Source organism: Podarcis raffonei, chromosome 7, assembly GCF_027172205.1.
Source record: "Podarcis raffonei isolate rPodRaf1 chromosome 7, rPodRaf1.pri, whole genome shotgun sequence".
Taxonomy (NCBI): Eukaryota; Metazoa; Chordata; class Lepidosauria; order Squamata; family Lacertidae; genus Podarcis; species Podarcis raffonei.
This window is the reverse complement of record NC_070608.1, coordinates 15,714,726-15,742,359: the sequence shown is the minus strand read 5'-3', so window position 1 is coordinate 15,742,359 and position 27,634 is coordinate 15,714,726. Positions and strand designations below refer to the sequence as shown.

Below are 27,634 nucleotides of genomic sequence, written 5' to 3'. Positions count from 1 at the left end.
TCAACCTCACCCCTCCAGATGTTTTTGGCCTACAACTCCCATGATCGCTAGCTAGCAGGACCAGTGGTCAGGGATGATGGGAACTGTAGTCTCAAAACATCTGGAGGACCGAGGTTGAGGAAGCCTGGTCTAAGCAAGCTTCCAAATTGCCCCCCTTAAAAATCAAATCACCCCCCTGTATGTCCCATATTGGGAACCACAGATTGAGAGTTAAAAAGATCTCCTCCAATAACAGTACTGGGAAAAACCTTGGCCTGAAGGACAGCTGCCAGTCAGAGCAGAAAATCCTGGGTGAAATGGTCTATTGGGCCAAGCCCCAAGATTTTTACACCAAACACAAGATCTCCTTTCTCCCCACCCCCTTTCAGAAATATTACATTGCTTATAGGGCAGCTTCTATACATATAAATGACCATATGCGAATATGTGTTGCGGGGTTGCACATTGAGTTTTTTTCTTTAAAGGACCTTGCAAAGTCTCTGTGGTACAGTGATCTAACTCAGTAAGATGCAGATGTGTATTTGTGTATTGTGCGTATATACTTGTGTTGTACATTTACATTTGTTGTTGTTTAGTCGTTTAGTCCGACTCTTCGTGACCCCATGGACCAGAGCACGCCAGACATATATAGTCCTATGAAAGAAACGGCTGTTATTCGATCTAAGATGGCATGCGCATTGCCCATTTAAAAAACAAAGATCGAGGTGGAAAGAAGACACCGTCCCTACCAGAGAAGAATGACAAATTTAATTGATGGACTATGCCAGGCATAGGGACACGGGTGGCGCTGTGGTCTAAACCACAGAGCCTAGGGCTTGCCGATCAGAAGGTCGGCGGTTCGAATCCCAGCAACGGGGTGAACTCCTGTTGCTCAGTCCCTGCTCCTGCCTACGTAGCAGTTTGAAAGCACGTCAAAGTGCAAGTAGATAAATAGGTACCGCTCTGGCGGGAAGGTAAACGGCATTTCCGTGCACTGCTCTGGTTCTCCAGAAGCAACTTAGTCATGCGGGCCACATGACCTGGAAGCTGTCTGTGGACAAATGCTGGCTCCCTTGGCCTATAGAGTGAGATGAGTGCGCAACCCCACAGTCGTCCACGACTGGACCTAATGGTCAAGGGCACCTTTACCTTTATGCCAGGCATAGGCAAACTCGGCCCTCCAGATGTTTTGGGACTACAACTCCCATCATCCCTGACTGCTGGTCCTGTTAGCTAGAGATGATGGGAGTTGTAGTCCCAAAACATCTGAAGGGCTGAGTTTGCCTATGCCTGAACTATGCCGAAATGGCAAAAATGACTGGAAGAATTAGGAATCAGGAAGACCAAATGTTTTTAGTAAGGAATGGAGAAATGATATAATTTATCTTAAAAATCATTGCAAACCATTAAAATTATTAGTAGGATTTGAATGACGCTTGTAGTTAACACCGGCCTATGGTTGTAATGGAGATTTGATAGAACTGGATTAACAGAGAAGATGCAGGAGGGAAAAGGTTAATATAAGGATCCACAAAGGGGAGGAGGGAAGTCCATGGAAATTTGTGGAATTCTCTTTTCGTTTTGGTTGTTTGATGATTGTAAATTTCACAATTTGGAAAATTAAATAAATTTAATTTTTTTTAAAGATAGAAAAATAACAAAATACTGTTCTGTAAACTGTTCATTAGCAAAAATGCTAAACAACAGGACTGGTTTATGGTGGTGCCAGGTCAGTGAAAACTAGTCTCGTTCAGCCAAAAACATGACTGATGCCCCATCGACCCTCTGAATTTAAAGCAGTAACAGTCATGACTTCCCTCAAAGAATTCTGGGAACTGTAGTATGTTATGGATGCTGAGAGTTCTTAGGAGACATCTGTTCCCCCCTCACAGAGGTACAATCCCAAGAGTTTTCTGTGAAGACGGATATGTTTTCAAACCACTCTGGAAACTGCAGTTTTGTGAGGGGAATTGTTGCTTAGTCGTTTAGTCGTGTCCGACTCTGCGTGACCCCATGGACCAGAGCACGCCAGGCATTCCTGTCTTCCACTGCCTCCCACAGTTTGGTCAGACTCATGCTGGTAGCTTCGAGAACACTGTCCAACCATCTCATCCTCTGTCATCCCCTTCTCCTTGTGCCCTCCATCTTTCCCAACATCAGGGTCTTTTCCAGGGAGTCTTCTCTTCTCATGAGGTGGCCAAAGTATTGGAGCCTCAGCTTCAGGATCTGTCCTTCCAGTGAGCACTCAGGACTGATTTCCTTCAGAATGGAGAGGTTTGATCTTCTTGCAGTCCACGGGACTCTCAAGAGTCTCCTCCAGCACCAGAATTCAAAAGCCTCAATTCTTCAGCGATCAGCCTTCTTTATGGTCCAGCTCTCACTTCCATACATCACTACTGGGAAAACCATAGCTTTAACTATACGGACCTTTGTCGGCAAGGTGATGTCTCTTCTTTTTAAGATGCTGTCTAGGTTTGACATTGCTTTCCTCCCAAGAAGCAGGTGTCTTTTAATTTCGTGACTGCTAGGGTCTCTTAACAATTCCCTGCAATCTCAATGAACTACCATTCCCAGGACTCTTTGGCTGCTTAAAGTGGCGCCATGGTGCTTTAAATACATGGCCGAATTACGCTTACTTGCCAAGGGGTGGGAACTGAAATGAAATCAGTTAAGGCTACTTTGTAAAGGAGCCTAGAAAAGTTACTAGCCTGAACACATTTTGCTAGCCTGCTGGAGGCTGTCAGATGGAGAGTTACACCCCTCCCACAGTAGCCTTTGACTTTCTGTAATGGGTGAAAAGGAAGGGGACTTTCGCCCTCTGGCAGCCCACCTGGTTCCAATACTGGCCACAGAGGAGGGACAGACCACTGCATCCTTTCACACACACCCCACTCCTTCAATGGCTTAGCATCTCGTGCACCTGCATTCATTCATTCATTCATTCATTCATTCAAAGTATCTGTATCCCGCTCTTCAGCCAGAATGTTCTAGAGCAGCTTCCTTATCAGTGAAAACAGTCCCTGCTCTTGGGCTTACTATCTAAAAAGACACCGCACGAAAAGAAAAAAGGGATGGAGGTGGAAGAAGAGAACAAGTGAATTCAATTCATTGTTGCCTATGGCTGCCAGGCAAGTGATTAATTACAAGACTGCGTCTGGCCAGCAAGTGCAGGGTCTCTTAATTTACCGCATTTTTTGCTCTATAAGACGCACCAGACCACAAGACGCACCTGGAGGAGGAAAACAAGAAAAAAAAATATTCTGAATCTCAGAAGGCAGAACAGCAAGAGGGATCGCTGCGCAGTGAAAACAGCGATCCCTCTTGCTGTTCTGGCTTCTGGGATAGCTGCGCAGCCTGAATTCGCTCCATAAGACGCACACACATTTCCCCTTACTTTTTAGGAGGGACAAAGTGAGTCTTATAGAGCAAAAAATACGGTATATCCAGACAAGTCGCCTTGCTTCTACTTAATCTGAGAGGTTCCCCCCCCCTTTTCTATACTGTTTTACCTGGCAAATGCTACAATTGTATGCTTTTGCCACTGTCGTTCTTTCTTTTCTGTGGATGGTGAGGAAACACCTTGAAATAATAATAATAATAATAATAATAATAATAATAATAATAATAATATTTTATTATAATACATAAAACTTAATAAAGCCTAAAACACTAAAAACTTCCCAATAATCTTTTTTTGCACTTGCTCCAAAGGTTTATTTAGGCTGCAATTTTATACCAATTTTACTTGTGAGTAAGCCAAGGCCCACTGAAATGTCTGCTTCTCAGTAGGCTTATGCTTAATAGCAGGATGAGGAGCCTCCGACTGTGAGGCCATTTCCCCCAAAGTCACATCCACCTGTCAATCAGCTGCTGTCACACTAACGGGTGGGTGACGTCAGCACAGTTCAATTCTCCATTGGCTGAGCATTTTTTAATTTACCGCATTTTTTGCTCTATAAGACGCACCAGACCACAAGACGCACCTGGAGGAGGAAAACAAGAAAAAAAAAATATTCTGAATCTCAGAAGGCAGAACAGCAAGAGGGATCGCTGCGCAGTGAAAACAGCGATCCCTCTTGCTGTTCTGGCTTCTGGGATAGCTGCGCAGCCTGAATTCGCTCCATAAGACGCACACACATTTCCCCTTACTTTTTAGGAGGGACAAAGTGAGTCTTATAGAGCAAAAAATACGGTATATCCAGACAAGTCGCCTTGCTTCTACTTAATCTGAGAGGTTCCCCCCCCCTTTTCTATACTGTTTTACCTGGCAAATGCTACAATTGTATGCTTTTGCCACTGTCGTTCTTTCTTTTCTGTGGATGGTGAGGAAACACCTTGAAATAATAATAATAATAATAATAATAATAATAATAATAATAATAATATTTTATTATAATACATAAAACTTAATAAAGCCTAAAACACTAAAAACTTCCCAATAATCTTTTTTTGCACTTGCTCCAAAGGTTTATTTAGGCTGCAATTTTATACCAATTTTACTTGTGAGTAAGCCAAGGCCCACTGAAATGTCTGCTTCTCAGTAGGCTTATGCTTAATAGCAGGATGAGGAGCCTCCGACTGTGAGGCCATTTCCCCCAAAGTCACATCCACCTGTCAATCAGCTGCTGTCACACTAACGGGTGGGTGACGTCAGCACAGTTCAATTCTCCATTGGCTGAGCATTTTTTAATTTACCGCATTTTTTGCTCTATAAGACGCACCAGACCACAAGACGCACCTGGAGGAGGAAAACAAGAAAAAAAAAATATTCTGAATCTCAGAAGGCAGAACAGCAAGAGGGATCGCTGCGCAGTGAAAACAGCGATCCCTCTTGCTGTTCTGGCTTCTGGGATAGCTGCGCAGCCTGAATTCGCTCCATAAGACGCACACACATTTCCCCTTACTTTTTAGGAGGGACAAAGTGAGTCTTATAGAGCAAAAAATACGGTATATCCAGACAAGTCGCCTTGCTTCTACTTAATCTGAGAGGTTCCCCCCCCCTTTTCTATACTGTTTTACCTGGCAAATGCTACAATTGTATGCTTTTGCCACTGTCGTTCTTTCTTTTCTGTGGATGGTGAGGAAACACCTTGAAATAATAATAATAATAATAATAATAATAATAATAATATTTTATTATAATACATAAAACTTAATAAAGCCTAAAACACTAAAAACTTCCCAATAATCTTTTTTTGCACTTGCTCCAAAGGTTTATTTAGGCTGCAATTTTATACCAATTTTACTTGTGAGTAAGCCAAGGCCCACTGAAATGTCTGCTTCTCAGTAGGCTTATGCTTAATAGCAGGATGAGGAGCCTCCGACTGTGAGGCCATTTCCCCCAAAGTCACATCCACCTGTCAATCAGCTGCTGTCACACTAACGGGTGGGTGACGTCAGCACAGTTCAATTCTCCATTGGCTGAGCTGGCCAGTTACCCACAGAAAACTACTGTGTGCATCCAAAGCAACAGAGTTTAGCCTCCCAGCTTGCAGGGAGGGTTAAATCCTGCTCAGACTCCTGCAGAGAGCAGGATTGAAAACTCTGCTCTCCAGCTGATGAACAGAGAGCTCAGATGGTTACTATCTCTCCCTCCCCAATGGGTCAACTTTGGCAGGTGGGTGGGACGGCCCACCTGTCAATCAGCTGACCTATTTATGACATCAGATGATCAACAGGATGGGGGGGTCTGTGTCCCCCCCTTGCTTAAGAGGGACAAAGTGAATTAATTAGTCAATGTAATTTCATATTTTAATGCACCTCTCTTGGTGCTAGTCATATCTCTAGGTTCATTCTTCTCTGGTTCACCCCATCCTTGGAGATCTTGAATCATCTAGTCCAACCCTTTGCAATGCAGGAAACTTTTGGAGCCCTGAGATTGAGAGTCTCAGGCTTTGAAAATGAATTCAGTGTTGCCTTTTGTAACAGCAGACAGCTGAGTTTTCTAAAATGTGTCAGAGAACCCCGCAGTTACTTCAATATGAATCTGATACACTAAATTTTCAGCAGGCCACTTATCTCATTGTTGTTAGATTTCTCCTCCCCTTCCATCCCCTCACCCCTGCCCCAAAGAGGTCCAAATTTTCAAAGATCTGTGGAGCTGGTTGGTGTGTTTCCTCTTGGCCCAAGGTTGTCTGTTAGTCGTTGCAGTTGATGGATATTTGTGGGTGTGGTGAGCATCTTTTAAGCATGACCAAAATGCAAAGCCATGAGCACATTCCAGAGAAGGTCAGGCATCCTTTTCATCTCACAGATACTGATGTGAATTGATTTGGACAGACCATCTTGGTCTGATTCCAGAGGCTGCCACTACCAGCCTCTGCACAACCCAAGATTCTGCAATGGCCAAGTGGAAGGAACCTTCCTCTTAGCAGCAACCACCAGTCATCAGCATGCTATATAATGATTTGTGCCACTGCTGATCACTAGAAGCATAGCATGACCCTGATCAACTGAGCATAGCACAACCCCCCTCTGGACTCTTGGTCACCCAAGAGAGGCCGATCCCTCAGTCTTTGCCACTGCAGATTTGAAAGGTGGGTTTATTGGTAAGGAAGGGCCAGGTCATTGCCCCAGTGAGTGCAAATTGATGACACTGTCAGCTCTTGTCAAGCCAGTGTGTAAGTGTGGCAGCATACTAGATGTGGTACCTCGGGTTACATACACTTCAGGTTACAGATGCTTCAGGTTACAGACTCTGCTAACCCAGAAATAGTACCTCGGGTTAAGAACTTTGCTTCAGGATGAGGACAGAAATCGCGCGGTAGTGGCACGGCGGCAGCAGGAGGCCCCATTAGCTAAAGTGGTGCTTCAGGTTAAGAACAGTTTCAGGTTAAGAATGGACCTCCGGAACGAATTAAGTTCTTAACCCGAGGTACCACTGTACTTGTGTTAATCCAATTAAGGTACATATTTTTTATGTTGGGATCGTCAAGTATCAAGAGACTGCGATCTACTCTCAGAGTTAAAAACTGGCAGTGATCTACCCCCTTTTGGGGGGTTTCAGGTCAAAGTTGTTGAGGTTTTTTTTTAGGAAGGAGGAAGGCCCATTTTGGGGGGTGGGTTCGGGTCAAAGTTGTTGAGTTTTTTCAGGGAGGAGGAGAAATGTTGAGCTTGTTTTAGGGGAGCCACAGTTGTTCAGCTTCTTTGGGGGGAGCCAATGATCTACCAGTGATCTACCGCAGGCGTCCAGTGATCTACCGGTAGATCACATTCTACCTGTTGGACATGCCTGTTTTATGCAAATCGCCACAAAAAACCTGAGCAACCTCAGGACTGTGAGCTTCCTTTGAATTGCAAATGGCAGGTCTTAAGAAGTGATCTCCACCCCGCCCCCCCACTCCAACTTGGAGGCTCCTGTTGCTATTTTGCTGTAGGATCTAATCACATTTTGTAGCAAATTCAGGTTGTAGCATTGCAATGGTATTTTTATAACAAGGAAAGTGATAGGAAATGGACTGTTGGAAGTATCCTGAGTTGCACCTTGACACTTGAAGAAAAAAATAGGAAATGTAGCAAAGCAGGAAGTGACTTCAGCATCAGTCTAACAGTGAAGTGAGATCAGGTCAGGACACTTGAGGAAGTAAACTGGTACCTCTTTCTACCTGCCCTTTCTCATGCAGGTACATCAGCCTGCAACGCAAGCTGAGTTGCACCCTGGCACTTCCACCAGATGCAACGTTGTCTAACAGCCGCACAAACAAATCATTAAAAAGTTTTGTCTCAATTGCTTGGTGAGGTTGCCCCTGGCATCTAGTTGAGAGCTCAAGTGCTGTTGGTTTTGGATCCTTGTCTTTTCCCCTTTTGTTTTTATGGGCAATTGCACCATTGTTCAACCAGATTCCGATTAAGCATGGATTGCTCAGGTACTCAGTCTTGTTTGTTTGTTTGTTTGTATTGAAATGCATAGGTATGGCTTACCCAAAGGCTTGGGGTGGTGATAGTAAAGGTAAAGGGACCCCTGACCATTAGGTCCAGTCGTGGCCGACTCTGGGGTTGCGGCGCTCATCTCGCTTTATTGGCCCAGGGAGCCGGCGTACAGCTTCTGGGTCATGTGGCCAGCATGACTAAGCTGCTTCTGGCAAACCAGAGCAGCACACGGAAACGCCGTTTACCTTCCCGCTGGAGTGGTACCTATTTATCTACTTGCACTTTGATGTGCTTTCGAACTGCTAGGTTGGCAGGAGCTGGGACCGAGCAACGGGAGCTCACCCCGTTGCGGGGATTCGAACCGCCGACCTTCTGATCGGCAAGTCCTAGGCTCTGTGGTTTAACACACAGTGCCACCTGCGTCCCTGTGGTGATAGTAAGACCCCATTATTAGGGCATTTTCACCCTCATCAGCAGAATCACATAGTGCAACTCTTTCTAAACTGTACCACTCAGACTGCAGAAAAGGGATTGCATGTTTCATTGTTCGTGCGTGTGTGAGAGCAAGAGAGCACCATGTCACGGTAAAGGCAGTTCAAATATGTCTGGAGTGGTAGAGCTCAGAAAAACTATCTTAGATATGATTCTGCTGGTCATGTAGCTTGGTTGCTGGGAACATACCTAACTGAGATGTGGCAAAGCTGGCCTATTCTCTGCAATTCCTCTCTCTGACTCCATTTATCCAACTCACGTTGCTTGTCTCTGCTTGCCTGAATTGCTCAGTTGCTGTCATGTATATTAAATTCCTTTTGAGGCTATATACAAGACCAGTCACTTCTCACAGTTGCTCAGATAAACTGGGGGAAGTGCGGTTGGGCATTAAACTGGCCTGATGTTTTAATGGTAGGATTTATGTATGCCGTGTGTGTGTGTGTGTGTGTGTGTGTGTGTACATGTTACTTTTCTGGTTTGCTTTGGGGCTCAGCTTCATTATTTTAAAAAAGTTAACGCATACATCAATTACGTGAAGTTGCTCTGAACTGCTGGGATGTTCAGGCACAGAGAAGGAAGCCCAAAAGGTGCTCTCATATGAGACTTTTGCAGCTCCTGATCAGTTCATGCATGGATGTGCACGAACCACACACCAGAAGGAGAAGCCTTTTAATAACATTTCAAGCACAATGGTTCCCATTTCTTTTGCTGACAATACAGCAACCTCACCAAGTTGAATGGCTGAGATGGGAAGGAGCAATAGGACATTGCAGTGGAAAGCTTGAGGATATTGCAGGGTTAGGAAATTGGAGCTTTTGGTTTGGCAAGGATGAGTGAGGCAGGCATAGGGTGAAGGTGGAATTGCTTGGAGGTTTGCCACGTTTAGCAGAGGAAGGCGTGGTACTGGGTGGAGAAGGAGAGTTGCTTGTATGCCATCGCACTCCAGGCAATTTGCAAGGCTTGTGCCTTGCTAGTTATTTTGAGCTCTAAGGCAAGTCTGCACAACTTGTCTCCCTTGCCAAACCCAGCTCACCAGCTGCGTATGATGGCTTCTAGATCTCTGACAACCTACTGTCTCTACAGCCTCAAGCAGTACCCAACCAGAGCTTGTTAAGCTCCTGGTTTGATTGAGTGGATTGCAAATTGTGCAGCGCTTGGCTACAGGCAGATCTGTGATTCTGATATCAGGAATAGATGTATTTGGCGGGGAGTGGGGGTGGTATGTGCATTATGGGATGTCTTTTTAAAATGTTGTACCGGCATACAGGATCGTCTACACAGCCATGTCAAATAAATTAACTGCTATGGCTTTTCCACACCTCTCATGGGAATTCTGGCAATTTAAAATGGTCTGGAAATTCTCTGGAACAGAATTTCAGAGGACTAAATTTGTAGGGTCCATCGGTGGGAAGCCATGTTAGTTGGGCAGATTTATGTTGATTTTGTTAAAAATTATTGCTTTAGTCATTTGCAAAGCGGTTACAGAGTAGACCTCTTCTAAGGAAAACTAAGGGACTTCTAGCACTCTTAATTGCTGGTAGGCTCGGGAGCTCCAGCCAATCAGTTTATTCCATGTTGTTAACTTGGTCCACCCACCACCCTTTGAAAATTGCCATGCTCCTTTTTCCTGCATGCACTCTAAAACATACTCAAAATTCATGCCCTCCCAAGTCTTCCACAATATGACCTTGAGCAATCTCCACTTCCCTACCTTCCAGGAGACCCCCGAAAGCTAGAAAGAGCCCACTAGAATGTTCCCTACACCATAACATAACAAAGAACAGATAATACACACCAAAATAAAGTTTGTGCATTGACTTTGCTTGCTAAACTAGGATGTTTTAACCTCTAACCCCAACGTTTCTTTGTCTTTCCCTGTGGGGACAATAGTGCTTTTTTACATTTATTGTGTAGCTTATGTCTTTGGGAACTGATAATTCACCTTGACGTATTTCAACGTCGTTTTACAAACTAATAGACGCTCATCACGGGACTCTCCTGATAACCCGCATCCTTTGTCTTGTCTGAAAATTGTGTCGTCTCTTGTTTAATTTGAATGTCTGTATGTGCTGTAATCTTAAGCTTTAAACAAAGTGTGATAAGTCCTTCAGTGCTTATATTTTTGCTTCCCTTACAGTGGCCCCGCCGTCAAGATTAAGATACACTGTTGTTGCTCATGACAGTGTTCAGATTTCATGGAAAGCCCCTAAAGGGCAGATTGATGGATATAGACTCCTCGTCACGCCAAATGCAGGTAAGGAGAGGGGGGTGAAATGCTACCTTTCCCCTGTATTGGCAGTTTTCAAGCTGAGCTCCAAAGAACCTGATGAGGGATTTGTCCATTGAAGATGGGACAACAGCAGCACACCCCGGACTTTTCCTAACAACTCCATTTATTTATTTTTACAAGTCACTGAGCTAAAAACCTAGGCTGCTTCTACACTTGGCATTGCTGAGGCATTGTTCTTTCATTCTATGCTATTGTCTTGGCAGCAACAACAAAGCTGCCTTCTCCCCACTTCCTGTCGGATGCTTTGTTCTAAGGAAAACAACAGGTATCAGAGCCCACTCCTAGGGGCTGGGGTCCCTTCGCCTCCCCCCAATAAGATATATGAAGGGGCTGGGCCCCCTCAAAGTTGATGGACATTGCCATTCAAATAGTGAGGGTGAGCCCCGTCATGTGATCGATTATGCAGGGCATAATCCCCCTGCCCTATATTTTATTTGCTGTACTTCTCCGTGTATAAGACTACCCCATGTATAAGACGCCCCCTATTTTGGGGGACTCAATTTTAAGAAAATGGGGGGGAGATGGCTCAGAGTTGTTGAGCTTTTATTGGGGGGGGGTTACCCAGAGTTGTACAGCTTTGGGGGGGGGGATTGCTGAAAATTGCTCACCCGCAGCACCGATGCTGACAATCACCAGCAGCCGCCAATCCACCACCCACTTGCTGCAGTGACAGCTGATCACCAATAGACCCCCTGTTATGTACTGAGTTGAATAGGATCCAAAAGGCAGCAGTCTGATTGGTCCTAGAACAATAGGATTCAGAATGCAGCAGTCTGATTGGTCTTAGAACAATAGGATACAGAATGCAGCAGTCTGATTGGCCCACAGGAGCCACCAAATCCAGCTCCAGGCGGAAGTGAATCTGCAACCTGATTGGCCTATGGGTGAATCCTGGAATTAGCCAATCACGTGGGGCCCATTGTGTAAATAATGTATATAAAGCAGACATTCGGGGGGAGCTTCCATTCCTCTTCACCACTATGAGCTGAATAAAGAGCATGAAATCCACTCTCGACTCCGAGTATATTTCACCCCCAGCAGAAAATCACTAACCCAACTGAGAAAAGCTGTCCGCTGACAATCATGCGCGTCCCAGAACAGCAGCCGCCAATTGCGGCAGCAACAGCCAATCCACAGCAGTCCTTGCTGCAGAAACCAATCACCAACCCAATTAGAGCAGCAGCAGCAGCCAATCCAAAGCAGCTCTTCTAGCAGTCAACAATCAACCACCCAATCTCCTGCCCACAGCTGCAGCCAATCACCCGCCCCCCCCATTCACTATCCATGTATAAGATGAGGCGGGTGGTGCTGTGGGTTAAACCACAGAGCCTAGGACTTGCCAATCAGAAGGTTGGCGGTTCGAATCCCCGTGATGGGGTGAGCTCCCATTGTTCGGTCCCAGCTCCTGCCAACCTAGCAGTTTGAAAGCACGTCAAAGTGCAAGTAGATAAATAGGTACCGCTCCGGCGGGAAGGTAAACAGCATTTCCGTGCGCTGCTCTGGTTCGCCAGAAGCGGCTTAGTCATGCTGGCCACATGACCCAGAAGCTGTATGCCGGCTCCCTCGGCCAATAAAGCGAGATGAGCGCCGCAACCCCAGAGTCAGCCACGACTGGACCTAATGGTCAGGGGGTCCCTTTACCTATAAGATGAGCCACGTTTCTGAACATTATTTTAGAGTAAAAAAACTTTGTCTTATACACAGAAAAGTATGGTAAGTTGGCACCCCTGGTGACAGGGAAATGCTCTGAATAGTATGGGATAACACACTGAACCCGGGCTCATGGTTTAACTCTGTCCAGGCTATCCGCAAGCTGTAACCATGGTTTGGCTGGGCGAGACTTGCAAACCAGGCCTACCCAGGCCTACCCTGTGTTCTCTCACACAGTCTGCTTGTGCAAAGGCCTTGGAAAAGGTTTACAGCTGAAGTTGGAATTACTGTTATGCCAGCATGCAAGACTCCGTTGGCTCAATACTCACAGTATTATTGTAACTGAGGGGGAAATTGCATGTTACACACATCATGCAGCCTGGATTCTTTTAAAATTCAGCAGAAAATCAGCATCATGCTGATCATCACTGCAGCCTTTAGCAAGCCCTTAAAAACCCCCAGGAACAGTTGGCGCTTCCTTGCACACATCTGTGTGTAACTTGTAGTTTGCCCTTGAGGATAGTGTTTGCTGAAGGGATATTATTCTGACTGTTGCTGCAGAAACTCTAGTTGTAAAGAAACTGAAGAAGTTGTACTTGCATCATGCAGTGATCAAAGGTATATTTGTGGGGAGAACAACATATATTTGGGCTATTCCTCTAAGCCTACTTTTTCGCCTAGTTAAACAATGTTTGCATTAGGTTAAAGGCTGTTCAGTGAGAGCATGCCTTATGTCTGCAACATGCCTGTTCTGTTCTGAAGAGTTTGGCCGTTTTGAGCTGCAAAGACGGAGCTGAATAAAACCAAACCGTTAGGGCAAAGGGACAGTGCTTGCACTTGATGCTTTGCAAACCTGAGTGGTCAGCTGACTGTCTGGGCTTGCAGAACTTGGTGCGCTGGACTTTCCAGGTGCAACCGATTTATGATGCCTCAAAGCCCTGCCTTTAACTTCCTCACACCTGATGTCGTATGATACATAAGGCGTGGATTGGCTGAGACAGCCTCATGGACCAAATGGGGAGGTCTGGCAGGCCTGACCAAGCCTGCAGGTGGGAGGTTGCCATTGTCATGTAGCAATTCCAAGGACCAGACATTTTGCAACCAACCCCATCAATATGGTCGCAAGCTTCTTGCCATGCTAGCTATATGAATCGATGCAAACATTTCTCCCACAGTGTTCAGATTGGGACTTTGCTTCTGCTGCCTCTGAGGATATATGGGACTTGTACAGATTTTGACCTAGCTGCCAAAAAGTTTAACCTTCACCCATTTAAATAATAACAATAATAAGTTTTTGAGAGTCACTATCTGGCAACTTTAAGCTTCCCTTTCTAGAATTATGTCCATGCCTAAATAAACTATCATTCTTTGCAATCCAAGCTATGTCAGAGTCTCTGTTCCTTTCTCTTTCATGAGACTTGAACCCTTAGGAGGCTGTAAGGCGCCTTCACTCTCTAGCCATAGAACTGGTTCCACCAGAATCTTCTGCAACAGACAGGTGTTGGATGCAGATAAGTCTTCTCTGGAGGTGAAAGCTTGCAAGCCACCCAATGATAGGGATGGAAGGACCTGTCAATTTCATTTCTCTGAGTTTCTCATTCTTTCAAATTTCAGTTCTTCAAATTTTGCAGAAATTGCAATTACTTTTTTTTTAATCCTCATAAAATTCACCAGCATTTTAGTCTGAATTTCTCCTAATAAACACATCGGCTGTATGCAGTTTTGACTAATGTACACATTTTTGCAAGCAGTTTTCCTTAATGTAGTGTGTATTTGTTATTCTTCAATAATATCATCATTTTAATTCACTCTTTCCCCATTAAAAAAGGTAAAGGTAAAGGTACCCCTGCCCGTATGGGCCAGTCGTGTCCGACTCTGGGGTTGCGTGCTCATCTCGCTTAAGAGGCCGGGAGCCAGCGCTGTCCGAAGACACTTCCGTGTCACGTGGCCAGCATGACGAAGCTGCTCTGGCGAGCCAGCACCAGCGCAGCGCACGGAAACGCCGTTTACCTTCCCGCTATAAAGCGGTACCTATTTATCTACTTGCACTTAGGGGTGCTTTCGAACTGCTAGGTGGGCAGGAGCTGGGACCGAACGACGGGAGCTCACCCTGCCGCGGGGATTCGAACCGCCGACCATGCGATCGGCAAGTCCTAGGCACTGAGGTTTTACCCACAGCGCCACCTGCGTCCCCACTTTCCCCATTACACGAATCTTTATAAACATTTTTTTGGTTGGGATACTGCATTGCAAAATTTGGATAAGTGCAAATTTCACATATAGTTCCAGGAAGTCCACATTTGATAGATTTGACTTTAAATGAAGCCAAATCAGATTTCTTCACCATTTCCTATTCCCTTATAAACAGACCTTGTCTGTTTGCATTTGGTGATATTAGGGGTGGTGAGTGACGCCCTCTTGCTGCATGCCAAGATGACTCTAAAGTTCAGCAGGTATGAATTCTCAAAAATAATAGACACTGGTCCCACTTTACGAATGTTCACTATGCAAAAATTCACTCATGCCAACACAAGGAATTTGTAGCCAAACCACTGCAGATTCTGTGGTTGGGAACGCATTAGAAATTTCCCCATAGGAATCAATGGAACTCATCAACTCATTATGCGAACGGAACTCTTCAACTTGCTATGCAAACAGTTGCCTAATGAACGACTTCCAGGAAGTGTATTGTGTTCATAAAGCAGGACCTGCATGAACAGCTTCATAATGTGGGTTGAGCAATGATGCTTGAATGATGCCTTAGGAATGTTTCTTCTTGACATGCTAGTTTTCTACAAGCAACACTTTTTATTTGGGGCTTATATCCAGCCATAGGGACGCGGGTGGCACTGTGGGTTAAACCACAGAGCCTAGGACTTGCCGATCAGAAGGTCGGCGGTTTGAATCCCCACGATGGGGTGAGCTCCCATTGCTCGGACCCTGCTCCTGCCAACCTAGCAGTTCAAAAGCATGTCAAAGTGCAAGTAGATAAATAAGTATCGCTCCAGCGGGAAGGTAAACGGCGTTTCCGTGCACTGCTCTGGTTCGCCAGAAGCGGCTTAGTCATGCTGGCCACATGACCCAGAAGCTGTACGCCAACTCCCTTGGCCAATAAAGTGAGATGAGCACTGCAACCCCAGTCGGCCATGACTGGACCTAATGGTCAGGGGTCCCTTTACCTTTTATCCAGCCATACAGACTCCATCCCTTTTGTTTTGTAGTGTAAACATTTCAAATGTAGTGCTTCACATTATGGAAAGGGATCCCAGATTGCTCAAGGCTCTGTAACTTTGCTGCCTATGATTGCAAAGGATTAACGAGTAATTTCCCAGTGAGGAGGCAGGTAGAAACACGATTTAAAGTTTAAACTTATGCCAAGGATGTATCGTATTGTGTTGAAGAATATATGAATGCATAGAGCAACTTATTTATGTATCTCCATATCCAAGCTGGAATCTAAAGAGGCTTTAATAACTACTTTAGGATTTTGGAGGGGTTTGGGTGGGGTGCGGGTAGTGGAATGCAGTGCCTTTTTCCTTGGGAAGTTACACAAAAAAAGTTCTGGAACAAATGGGACCGTTCTGATTTGTTATAAGACAGCTTTGCATGTTTATATAGTTTAACTGTGGATTTATGTTGCCTTTATGAAACAGGAACATTGCATGCACATACAAAAATGTGGATCTCTGTGCTATTTTTGTTTTTAAATTAAAAATGCAACTCTGGTCTTTTTTTTCCTCCTTTCTGGCAGGTGGAAAAACCAACGAGCTCACTCTTCAAAACAATGCAAACAAAGCAATTATTCAAGGCCTTATCCCCGATCAGGGCTATACGGTTCAGATTGTGGCGCTTGCTAAGGATCAGGAAAGCAAAGCGGCTCAAGGCCAGTTCCGAAGTATGTTTTCTCTCCCGTTATCTACGTTTCTCACAGGGCTTCGCAAGAGGCTGGTTTTTGAGATGAGCATTTGAAATGTGTTTTGCAATGTGGAATGTGTGCTTTCTTGCCTGTCATCACACTGCAGAGTCTTGGAATCAAGGATCCAAAGTTGAAAAGAAAAGCCCCCAAGGCTGGTGCAGACACGGGGAGCCAGATTCAACTAAACAGTTGTGTTAGCAGGAGCCACTGCAATGAGTCCTGCTAGTGCAACTGGGGCTTACCCCCCACTTTCATCACAACCCACAAATCTGCTTGGTGGAAGGGCAAGAGAACCTCCAGAACAGTGCATAGTAGGAAAAGTGGAGAGTTCATTCCATCTGGCAAGCAGAAATGCTTCTGATTATGGAATGATTGTAATAGCGTGACATTGATTTGCATCCTCTGAGCTCTTCCCTGGGCAATGCAGTCATACTTTATCTCATACTTAGAGAACTCCATCTTCTCCAGTTCCAGCTCATAGCTCCGTGGCAGAACACATGCTTTGCATGTTCCAAGTTCAATCCCTTACACCATAAGAAATGAGGATGGGGAAAGAGAGAGTTTAAAATACTAACTAATAAGTGGTGGGAAAGACGCCTGCATAAGACTCTGGAGAACCACTGCCTTTGGGCAAGGGCCTTAGCTCAGCGGTAGAGCACCTGATTTGCATGCAGAAGGTTGCAGGTTCAATTCCCAACATCTCCAGCTAGGGCTGCCCCTGTATGGGCCTCTGGAGGGCTGCTGCCAGTCTGTGTAGACCATACTAAGCTAAATGGACCAACAGCCCAAATTGGCATATGGCAGATTCTGTCTTTCTTATGTGCCAATCACAGTACAGTGGTACCTTGGTTTTCGAACGTAATTCGTTCTGGAAGACTGTTTGAGTTCTGAAATGTTTGAAAACCGAAAACTCAATAGCCGACAGCTAGGGTGCAGGATCTTGCCCTCAGCGGAAGCCACGTGGTCATGTTCGACTTTTGAGGCATGTTCAAAAACTGAAGCATTTACTTCTGGGTTTACAATGTTCAAAAACCAAAATGTTCGTCAATGGAGATGTTCAAAAACTGAGGGACCACTGTACCTAATATGGAGTCCTAAGGTACCTGTCTGAGTTCTCCCAACTCCAGACACTGATCTTAAAAAACTCTGAGCTGGAGCATATACTAGGGTTGCCATATTCCCAAAAGTGGAGAATACGGACAAAGTTGTTGAGCCTTTATAATTTTATTTTATTAGGTCAAAGTTGTTGAGCTTTTTCAGATTTTTTAAAGAATTTAACAACAACAAAAAATCACCCCCCTTGACAATTCTGCACAGAAATACTCCTGGATACCATTTTCCTTCCTGATTCCTGGATATTTCCAGGACAACCTGGACAAATGGCAGCCCTAGCATATACCCTCTAGGTGCAGAGCCAAGTATGGACCAGTGGACTTCTCCCGTCAGATGTAAACCAGAGTACAGGTGGGATCCAATACGTGTGGTGTGTGCATTTGCTCAGAGATTTTGGTAGCCTGCAACATCCCTCGCAAACTCACAGAGCAGGCTCTCCATTGCTACAACTGAGTGGTGTGACTTGGACGCTTATCTGGTATGCAATCAGATCTTCCCTTCCGTGTCTCTGCCTCTTGAGGCGAGTCCTCTCTCTAGTTCATTTCTGTGCCCATTGGTGCTGTGGGTCCAGAGCTGTAGCTAGGTGATCTTGCGCCCCTGGCAGAACCATCCAGATTGCGCCCCCTAGCCACAGACAAATTGGCTCTTCTTTCCGCCTCTCCTCCAACCCAACCTCCACCCATTCAATCCACCCTCTATTTAAAACCATTTCTTATCAGGCAATAATCAATATTTATGAACATATTTTTAGCCAATTGCCTGCGCCCCTGGCAGGGGCCCACCTCACCCCCCCTAGCCACGGCCCTGGGTGGGTCACTGGCAGTGACCCCTAAAATATATGAGTCTGGACCCAGCAGGAAATCCTGCATCCATTGGCAGAGGCCTGATATCTGTTGATGAAGAGAAGCTGGGCCAAGCTCTCTCAGAGCTATTTCTCAGCGTAACTGGCTGTATTATTTGATAGAACACCCCGATGCAAGAAAACCGCCAAGCCACATGCTGCTTTTAAGTTTAAGAGCAAACTGTTGAATGGTTGATCCAGGCTCTGAGTTATTAGCTGTGGTTGTTTTCAGAGTTGCTTAATTCCACCGGAAAGGCAAGGTTGACAGTGTGATTTAGAATGCAAGGCTGACAGTATATTCCAAAGCTTGGCTTTGGTCTGTGTTTATTGGCTGCAGCGAGACGTCCTCATGGAAGCATAACGGCTTGTCTGAATGAAATCAGACATCTTGTGCCTCTCAGAGCCCGCCTTAAATGTGGATGTGCTGTAAATGGAAAAGAGTTCTGCGGGCACCTTAAAGACTGACATGTTTGCCATTTGCAAAACAACAGCAAACCTCTGGTTACGTGAAACATATTCAATAAACACACAAGACGTAACCGGCTGTACTTTTGAATAAATAAGGTATACTATTCATTGTATCAAATTGTAGATTTCAACAGAAATAGCTCATAAAGCATTACCTAGAGTTTGTACTACTGATGAGGCCCAGGATGGCGAAACAAGGCTGATATCCCAGAAATCCTTGTCTTAGACTCTGTGAAAGGATTCTGTGGAACTGTAACAACCTTTCATGTGGATTGTTGGACTCGATGAACACACAGGTGGAATAGATACTTATACATATATGGACCTTATGCATGAACTGATTAGAGAATGAACTGATCCACTGGGTCTTCTGCTCTTTTTGTTGAACTTTATGAGCTACTTCTGTTGAAATCTACAGTTTGATACAATGAATAGTATACCTTATTTATTCAAAAGTACAGCCGGTTACGTCTTGTGTGTTTATTGACATGTTTGCCGTGTCATAAGCTTTTGCAGACAACTGTTGTCCTGAGTTGCAGGTAAATATGTACACATGGTTGGCATTGGGAGGAGGTGGGAAACAGTGAAGTCAGAGGGAAATGAAATGCTAAAACATAGACGCAGTGATAAGTGTCTTATTAACAGTGGTAATTCACAAAAAAATAAACACAATTCTGTTGACAACACAGGTGTACCAACATCGGTAAGCCAATTAACACATGCAGCAGGATGAAGAATGCATTACCTTGTGAAACGCCCCAAGATCTTTTGATGAATTGCAGTATATAAATCTTATAAATAAAATAATTTCCCCACCAACCCCCACCCCAACTGTAGATATACTTGAAACTCAGGATAACAGGTCATACATCTGTTAAAGTAGACTGCAGTCCACAAAAACTTAATAATTTGTTAGTCTTTAAGGTGCCCTGTGACTGTTTTTGCTTCAAGAGAAAAACAGCAACTCTCTGAGAAATGTAGTATATAGTTAACATTTCTTAAGAGCACTGAGATTCATCTTTATTTTAGTGGCTGATTCACATAAATATTATTGTTACTATTCTTTTCCATTTCATTTCTATACCGCTTTATATTTTTTAAGAACAAAATCTCAAAGCGGTTTACCAGCTACATTAAAACACTGAAAGAAAACAATCCAGAATAAAACAGTTACCGAAGAAAGTATACATTCAAAGCAACAGAACCAACAGGAAACTAAAATATCATCTCAAAGATTTCCAAATACAACATTACAAAGCTACGGAATGCACATTAAACGCAGCAAAGTTAACAATTTTTGCTACCTTAAATATTTCAAAAGAAAACATTACTAAATGCATACCAATGCATATTTAAAGCAACCTAAGTAACAAGAGAATAAAATAATGTGTGAACAACTGGAGTTTTACAAACTTGCGTTTGCAAATTAAGTGTATTGTGTATATCCTCACTTTGTAACCAAGGTTTGGTTGTGATGCCTTTAAGAGCGTCTTTTCGCTAGCAAGCCATAATATGTGAGAAGGCCCAAAGGAAGGATGAAAAATATAAAAGGGGAAATGTATAACTGACAGATCAGTAGCATGACAAAGAGGGCCATGAGCAGAACATGATTTTTTAATAAGATGCAGCCACCTCCTCCCCAACAAATGCTTTTAATAGATGGCTTTTATTAAGTCGGCTACACAATAATAGAGGCATGGTCTTGCTGCAGTAAGACTATATTTAGTTTTCCACATTTTAGGAAGACTGTACAAATTGGAGAGGATTCAGAGGAGACTGACGACAATGGGTGTTGGTTTTTGTTTTAAAGAATTCAGAGCTTTAAGAAGCATCTGAAAGGGTTGTTTCTACTCTAATGAAGAACAGATAAGGGTAACATTAAAATAGTTCAGCAGAAACGCCAAGAACCATTTTTCTTCATTACAGCTTGGAAAAAAGACAAGATTTTCATTAGCACTGTATTCGCTGTTAGCCAATAGTTAAGGGGTTGGTTTAGGTTTATAAAGCCTTTTAGGGTGGCACTGTGGGTTAAACCACAGAGCCTAGGACTTGCTGATCAGAAGGTCGGCGTTTCGAATCCCCGTGACGGGGTGAGCTCCCATTGCTCGGTCCCTGCTCCTGCCAACCTAGCAGTTCAAAAGCACGTCAAAGTGCAAGTAGATAAATAGGTACCACTCCGGCGGGAAGGTAAACGGTGTTTCTGTGCGCTGCTCTGGTTCACCACAAGCGGCTTAGTCATGCTGGCCACATGACCCGGAAGCTGTACGCCGGCTCCCTCGGCCAATAAAGCAAGATGAGCGCCGCAACCCCAGAGTCGGTCACGACTGGATCTAATAGTCAGGGGTCCCTTTACCTTTACCTTTGTCCCATTTCAGTCTCTGAATATTCAAATCAGCCGTGCCTTTTTGAGTTGGTTCTCTGCTCACCAGATTTGGACATTGACGGCTCAGAGAGAGGAATCTGTGACATCCGTCCCACAAGTCTGGGACTCCTGAAGACTCTTTTCACATGGGCTGGTGCTAGAGTTAAGCTCTGTTGCATCCTTGTTGCCTGCTTTAAATGTCTTGTGCAGATTGGGCCTCAGTCACGCATTGTGCTAAGTGAGACTAGCCTTTGCTGACCTGATGCCTGCCAATTGCTAATTCTGCTCATTTTGCTGGTGAACCGTTTATTTTGTTGTCTTTCTTTTTTTAAAAAAAACTGTTTCATTCTATTTTTGCCAAAACATGATTTGGCAGCTGCTACGGACCCAAAAAGAAGCCTAAACATTTTAATATATTTAATATGCATATGTTGGCGACAACAGAATTCAAAATTAGAGCATGGGAGAAATGGAACGCAGACTGCCTCATGTAGCACAACATGGTAATTTCATCTAAAGAAGCCCATTTAATCACTGGGATGCAGGGTTTGTTATGCTTAGGTGTTCCTGTTTTAACTCTGTCCACCTTTGCAGTTAAAGATATTGAGAAGAAGAAGGAGACCTCAGGAAAACCCAAGGTGAAGCCTGCCACCCCAACGAAGGATATTGAAAGTACACAACTTCCAGAAGTAGAAGGTCAGAGTTTGTGGGGAAGGAATGTAACATGGCAATGTTTTCTGTGTTTTCTAAAACAGGCCACATTGTAATATACACGGTGGGTATTGTTGCAAGCCAACATTTCGTTTTGTTCTTTCTCAACCATTACTCACGTCGGCGACTTCTTAAATACATTGTTAATTATTATGAGAACAAAATGCTACACATCAATAATGATAATGTATTTTGGTTCAGTTTCAGTGCTCTGCACACCTGTTAAAGCAGCAAATTTAGTAGTGGTGTTTGTAAAAGTAGAGCTGTTCTGCAAGTCTACATTCCAATCTGAGCATGGTCCACCAGATGTGGAGTTGGGAAGTTTTCTTCAAATTGTGGAAAGAACCCAAATCCTCCCCTATCCATAGACTTGGCCAAGTAAGGTTAGGATGTTGAGTTGTCCATTAAGATAAAAACCAACAGGAATGTGTCCTTGGAAAACAGCAAGCTTAACTCCATGCCAGTCAACATAAGCCTTGAGCAAGCAAGCACTGCTTCTGGGAGCAAATCAGGTATTTTTTCATGCTATTATAGAATTCAAAACACCTTTTTTAAAAAATAGCATTCCAAAGTAATTAGACCCCATTAGCAGTAATTTGCAAAGAATAAGCACATGCAAGAGCCTAATATTTCCAACCTCAAGACTTTCTGAAACCCTCTGTCTTTTCAGGTTTGTATGCTGGTGGGGGAAATTTTGTCCTTATCTCTTTTATCCCATGCTGTAGAGAGTCTGGCTTATTTTGGCGTTACCAGTAAAAAATACTTTGCTTTTGAGCAGTATTGGTCATGCTAAAGTGTCAAGTAAGCATCTTAAATGCAGAAGGAATACATAGAAGGATGTGTCCAGAATCCATGCCAGAGACTTACTAAGAATTCACTACCCAGAGATATGTCCATCGGCCATTATTTTAGATGGATTCAGGAAGTAATCCAAACTGAAGATCCCCAGGAATGAGCTGAGTTTGGAATAGGTTGACTGAGCTGTCTCAGCCATAGATACTGGGATTTCATGACATATCTTTAGGCACCAGGTGAAAACATTCCTCTATAACCAGGCCTTTGGCTGATTAACCAATATATGACCTTTCTGTTTTTGGGAGGGGAATAGTTTTTGCTTTATTATGTATTATTTGTTCTCATTTTGTATTTCTATGTTGTGAACCACCCTGTGATCTTGGGATGAAGGCTGGTGTACAAATAATAATAATAATAATAATAATAATAATAATAATAATAATAAATGGTTGGCTCAGCTGGAAGTAGCTCTGCTCCTGAATTGAGTTTTGAATACAGGTGAGTTACACTGGCATTACCTTGCCAATAAAGGCCCATATAGTTCAAGCTATGGTTTTCCCAGTAGTGATGTATGGAAGTGAGAGCTGGACCATAAAGAAGTCTGATCGCCGAAGAATTGAGGCTTTTGAATTCTGGTGCTGGAGGAGACTCTTGAGAGTCTCATGGACTGCAAGAAGATCAAACCTCTCCATTCTGAAGGAAATCAGCCCTGAGTGCTCACTGGAAGGACAGATTGTGAAGCTGAGACTCCAATACTTTGGCCACCTCATGAGAAGAGAAGATTCCCTGGAAAAGACCCTGATGTTGGGAAAGATGGAGGGCACAAGGAGAAGGGGACGACAGAGGATGAGATGGTTGGACAGTGTTCTCGAAGCTACCAGCATGAGTTTGACCAAATTGTGGGAGGCAATGGAAGACAGGAGTGCCTGGCGTGCTCTGGTCCAGGGGGTCACGAAGAGTCGGACACGACTAAACGACTAAACAACAACAACACACTGGCATAGTTTAGCTCAGCGTATATCAGGCTGGCTTCCTGTAGTTTGGATTGCTCCACCAGACTAGCCCTAAGCACGCTTACTTGGCAGTAAACTCCATTGACCCCAGTGGGATGGTGCTTTCAAGTATACATGCATAGCACTGCTCTCTAGGAACAGGGTTACACAGATTCGTGGAGAATTGATCCGTCAGTGGCAAGAGGCTATAATGGCAAAGTCAAACCTCCCTTTTGCAGAGTTGGTATCACTTTGAATGAATACTGCATGCTGGGGCCAAAGGGAGGAAAGCAATCGCCTTTATTTAGTCATTGTTTGGAATGTAAAAGGTGAAAGATTTATATGATCTGAAAAGAAACCAGAGTATACGCCACCCTTCAGAATGAATGTAGCCTGGTCGATTTATGAATGAAAACATGAAATGCAGAACAGGTTACATAATAAGAGAAATTGTTCAGCCTTAGAAAGCTCAGAGGCCTTTTTTTGTAGCCGCTATTGGAAAGCTAATGATGAACGTTGACGTGGACAGGTGAGCCCAGTTCTGATGTCCTGAAAGGCAAATGGTTTCTTTACTAATGACTGATGGGAGCTCCCTGGAAATGTAACCACGGTTTATAGTGTGTTCAATCATCAAAAGCGTCTCTGTTCTTCTGGTTTCTATCCTCAACCTTCCCTGGCCAGGCACTTAGCTTCTCTTCACGCTTCCACAGTTTTAAGCTCAATGGCTCATTAATCCACTCAAGTCATTTTGCTCTCTTCAAACAAGAGAGCGATTCCTTTGGTCGCTTTCCTGAGCTTCCCTGCGTTGAAAAAATCTTTTCTGTGCAAGATAAAAGGGGCAGTGGGCTCTTTCTGCTCTCACCGTTCCTGAGTACACGTGGCATGAAACTCTTAAATGCCTTTGGTGCCTCTCCAAAAAAGCCTTTTGTGTTGCCTTGTGTGTGGTTGTCTTGTCATGGTTCTCCAACTACGTTGCTCCAGTTATTTCGGTGGAACAAGACTTAACTTGGCAGACAGCCGCAGGGGCTCTTTCATTTAGAGCATCACTTTTATTTAGAAGTTGTACAAGTTCCAATTTTTTAAAAAAGACATATAAAAATGTTTTTTTTGGGGGGGGGGGCTTGACTATCAGTGCGAGACTTAGTTATGTTCTTTAGGCCAAGGGATAATAATTCTGTTTAAAGGACTTGCCCCTGATACGATGATGCAGGCACAAAATAGACTTCTCTGTATGGAAAAGAAATCAACATATGTCAGTGTATTTATGGCTGTTTCTTTTCCACACGCAAGCTGTGGAAAAAGCAGTGTGATGGAGAACAGCGATGGGGACCCTGTGGTCTTCCAGATGTTGCTCTGCTGTTGTTGGATTTCAACGGTATCTTGAAGGCTTCAGGTTTGCCATCGCTGGAACAGAAACTAGGGATGGGCACACCCAACATTTGCAGTGTGAAACTATTCTCGCATGTTTATTCATATGTCTGGTCCTTCGGTGAGTTGGGGACCTCCCCTGTGTGTGAAGATAGGCTCCACCAGATTGAGCAAATGAAACCAATGGTGGATTCAATGGTCAAGAAGGTGGTTTCTGAATGTACCCTAGAGGGACGTGAGGGGCAGATGGAGCTTGCCCAGCTAGGAAAAGGAAAACTCTGATGCTAAACCTGCTGCTTTGATTGAATTGTGCGCCTTGCCTTGAGATCATTTTTGACATGATGATGATGATAATAATAATAATAATAATAATAATAATAATAATAATAATTATAATTATACCATGCCCATGTGGCTGGGTTTCCCCTTCCACTCTGGGCAGCTTACAGCATATATAAAACATAGTAAAAGATAAAACATTAAAAAGTTCTCGATACACGGCTGCCTTCAGATGTTTTTCTTTATCTCCTTGGCATCTGAAGGGAGGGTGTTCCACAGGGAGGGCACCACTACCAAGAAGACCCTCTGCCTGGTTCCCTGCAACTTTGCTTCTCGGAGTGAGGGAACCAGCAGAAGACCCTCAGAGGAGGACCTCAGTGTCTGGTTTACACTCCTTCAGATGATGAGTTATAAACATTTTATTAAGGGATTCATAAGTGATCTGGAATCAAAGAGGAAGCCAAGTTCATAGGTTGATGACACCCAGTTTTTCAGAATGGTTAAAACATGGGTTTAAAAACAACAACTAGACAACAGCCTCCTGGATTCTCATGGAGTCCTCAACACATGAGGTGGGATGGATTAACCCTTCCCTCCCAAACAACAAACACTTCAACAACCCTCCCCCCACCCCTTTGCACAGTTAGTTTTAGAAAATAGCTCCCGTCTATGCCAACATGTCCCTGAATGCTAATTACACCACGGGGGGAAGGGAAAGATTTTATTGGGATTGTAGCTAGAGAGAGAGTCCCTTTGTGCAGCCATTCCAGTAACAACTTCTGTGTGTGTGTGTGTTGTACACACACACACACACACACACACACACTTGTAATTGATTAAAGAAAAACCCTGAAAGGGATGTGGGTGGCACTGTGGGTTAAACCACAGAGCCTAGAACTTGCCAATCAGAAGGTTGGCGGTTCGATTCCCTCGACGGGGTGAGCTCCCATTGCTCAGTCCCTGCTCCTGCCAAGCTAGCAGTTCGAAAGCACATCAAAGTGCAAGTAGATAAATAGGTACCACTCCGGTGGGAAGGTAAACGGCGTTTCCGTGCGCTGATCTGGTTCACCAAAAGTGGCTTTGTCATGCTGGCCATATGACCCAGAAGCTGTACGCCGGCTCCCTCGGCCAATAAAGCGAGATGAGCGTCGCAACCCCAGAGTCATCTGTGACTAGACATAACGGTCAGGGATCCCTTTATCTTTACCTAGTACAGTCAAACCTTGGTTCTCAAACGGCTTGGTTGATGAACAAATTGGTTCCCGAATGCCAAAATCCCAGAAGTAAGTGTTGCGGTTTTTAAACGATTTTCGGAAGCCGAACATCTGACGTGGCTTCTGCTTGAATGCAGGAAGTCCTGCAGTCAATTGCAAGCCACGCCTTGGTTTTTGAATGGTTTCAGGAGTCAAATGGGCTTCCAGAACGGATTCAGTTTGAGAACCAAGGTTCCATTGTACATTAAGCCTAACACGTCGTTTGGACTGACTGTTGCATTCCTGAACTGCATGTAGGCTTCCAGGAAGGAGCTGGAGGACCACTTTTAGAAGCAGTACAGTGGTACCTCATGTTACGTACTTAATCCGTTCCGGATATCCATTCATAACAGGAAACCGCTCGTAACATGAGGTGTACTTTCACTAATGGTGCCTCCCTCTGCTGCCGCGGTGCTGGAGGGCGACTTCTGCTCGCATCCCGGGGCAAAGGTCACAACAAGGGGCATCTACTTCCAGGTTAGCGGAGCAGGTAACCCGCAGCATTCGTAACGGGGATGGTACGTAACACGAGGTACCACTGGATGTTGATTTTTTTTAGTCTGAGGTAAACAGCGTTTCTGTGCACTGCTCTGGTTCGCCAGAAGCGGCTTAGTCATGCTGGCCACATGACCCGGAAGCTGTACGCCGGCTCCCTTGGCCAATAAAAGCGACGTGAGCACCGCAACCCCAGAATCAGTCATGACTGGACTTAATGTTCAGGGATCCCTTTACCTTTAGTCTTCCTGTGCACTTAATGCTAAGGTACCCATTGAAAGGATAGCAACTCCTCTCCTTAAAACATTAAACTATAGCGAAACCTTTTCACCCAATTGGCAAGGATATAAGTGCCCTCAGAAAGATTACAGTATGACAGAGCTGCAAAATACAATCTTGGTTACTTGTTGGGGTTTCCATTTAAACTAAAAGGAATTTAAGTTATCCCTCAGGTTTAATCTTAGCATGCACACACAAACATACGCAATCAGGTAACATATGCCCTAATCCCAGAGGAAAGTAAATGCTCTGATAATATTGAGAACAAAATGGGCAACCCTTTCTTGATCGTTAGAATAGCATATATTAGTATGAGAAGATTTTTGGTTGGTACGCTTTTGCTGTGTGTAGTATACAGAAAATAAACCACTAACTTTGCATTGTTGTATCCTTGAGCCATTATCTCTGTATATGTATACTTTTTGAACTCTAGACTCATTCTATTTCACAAATATGTCCTGTATGTAGGTTGCAATGTGTTT

General features: G+C 44.2%; 1 protein-coding gene across 4 annotated transcripts in view; it reads left to right on the top strand.

The window, feature by feature from the left end:
* Positions 1-27,634, top strand: part of COL14A1 (collagen type XIV alpha 1 chain) — a 141,838-nt gene that overhangs the window by 8,731 nt on the left and 105,473 nt on the right. For 3 of the 4 annotated variants that reach the window (XM_053395376.1, XM_053395375.1, XM_053395377.1), the window contains exons 3-5: positions 10,478-10,594; positions 16,032-16,175; positions 21,575-21,676. The exons of the other annotated variant lie outside the window; for it this stretch is intronic. In XM_053395376.1, the coding sequence (XP_053251351.1) occupies positions 10,478-10,594; positions 16,032-16,175; positions 21,575-21,676 (363 nt within the window). The remainder of the gene's footprint in view (positions 1-10,477; positions 10,595-16,031; positions 16,176-21,574; positions 21,677-27,634) is intronic. 4 annotated transcript variants of the gene reach the window in all.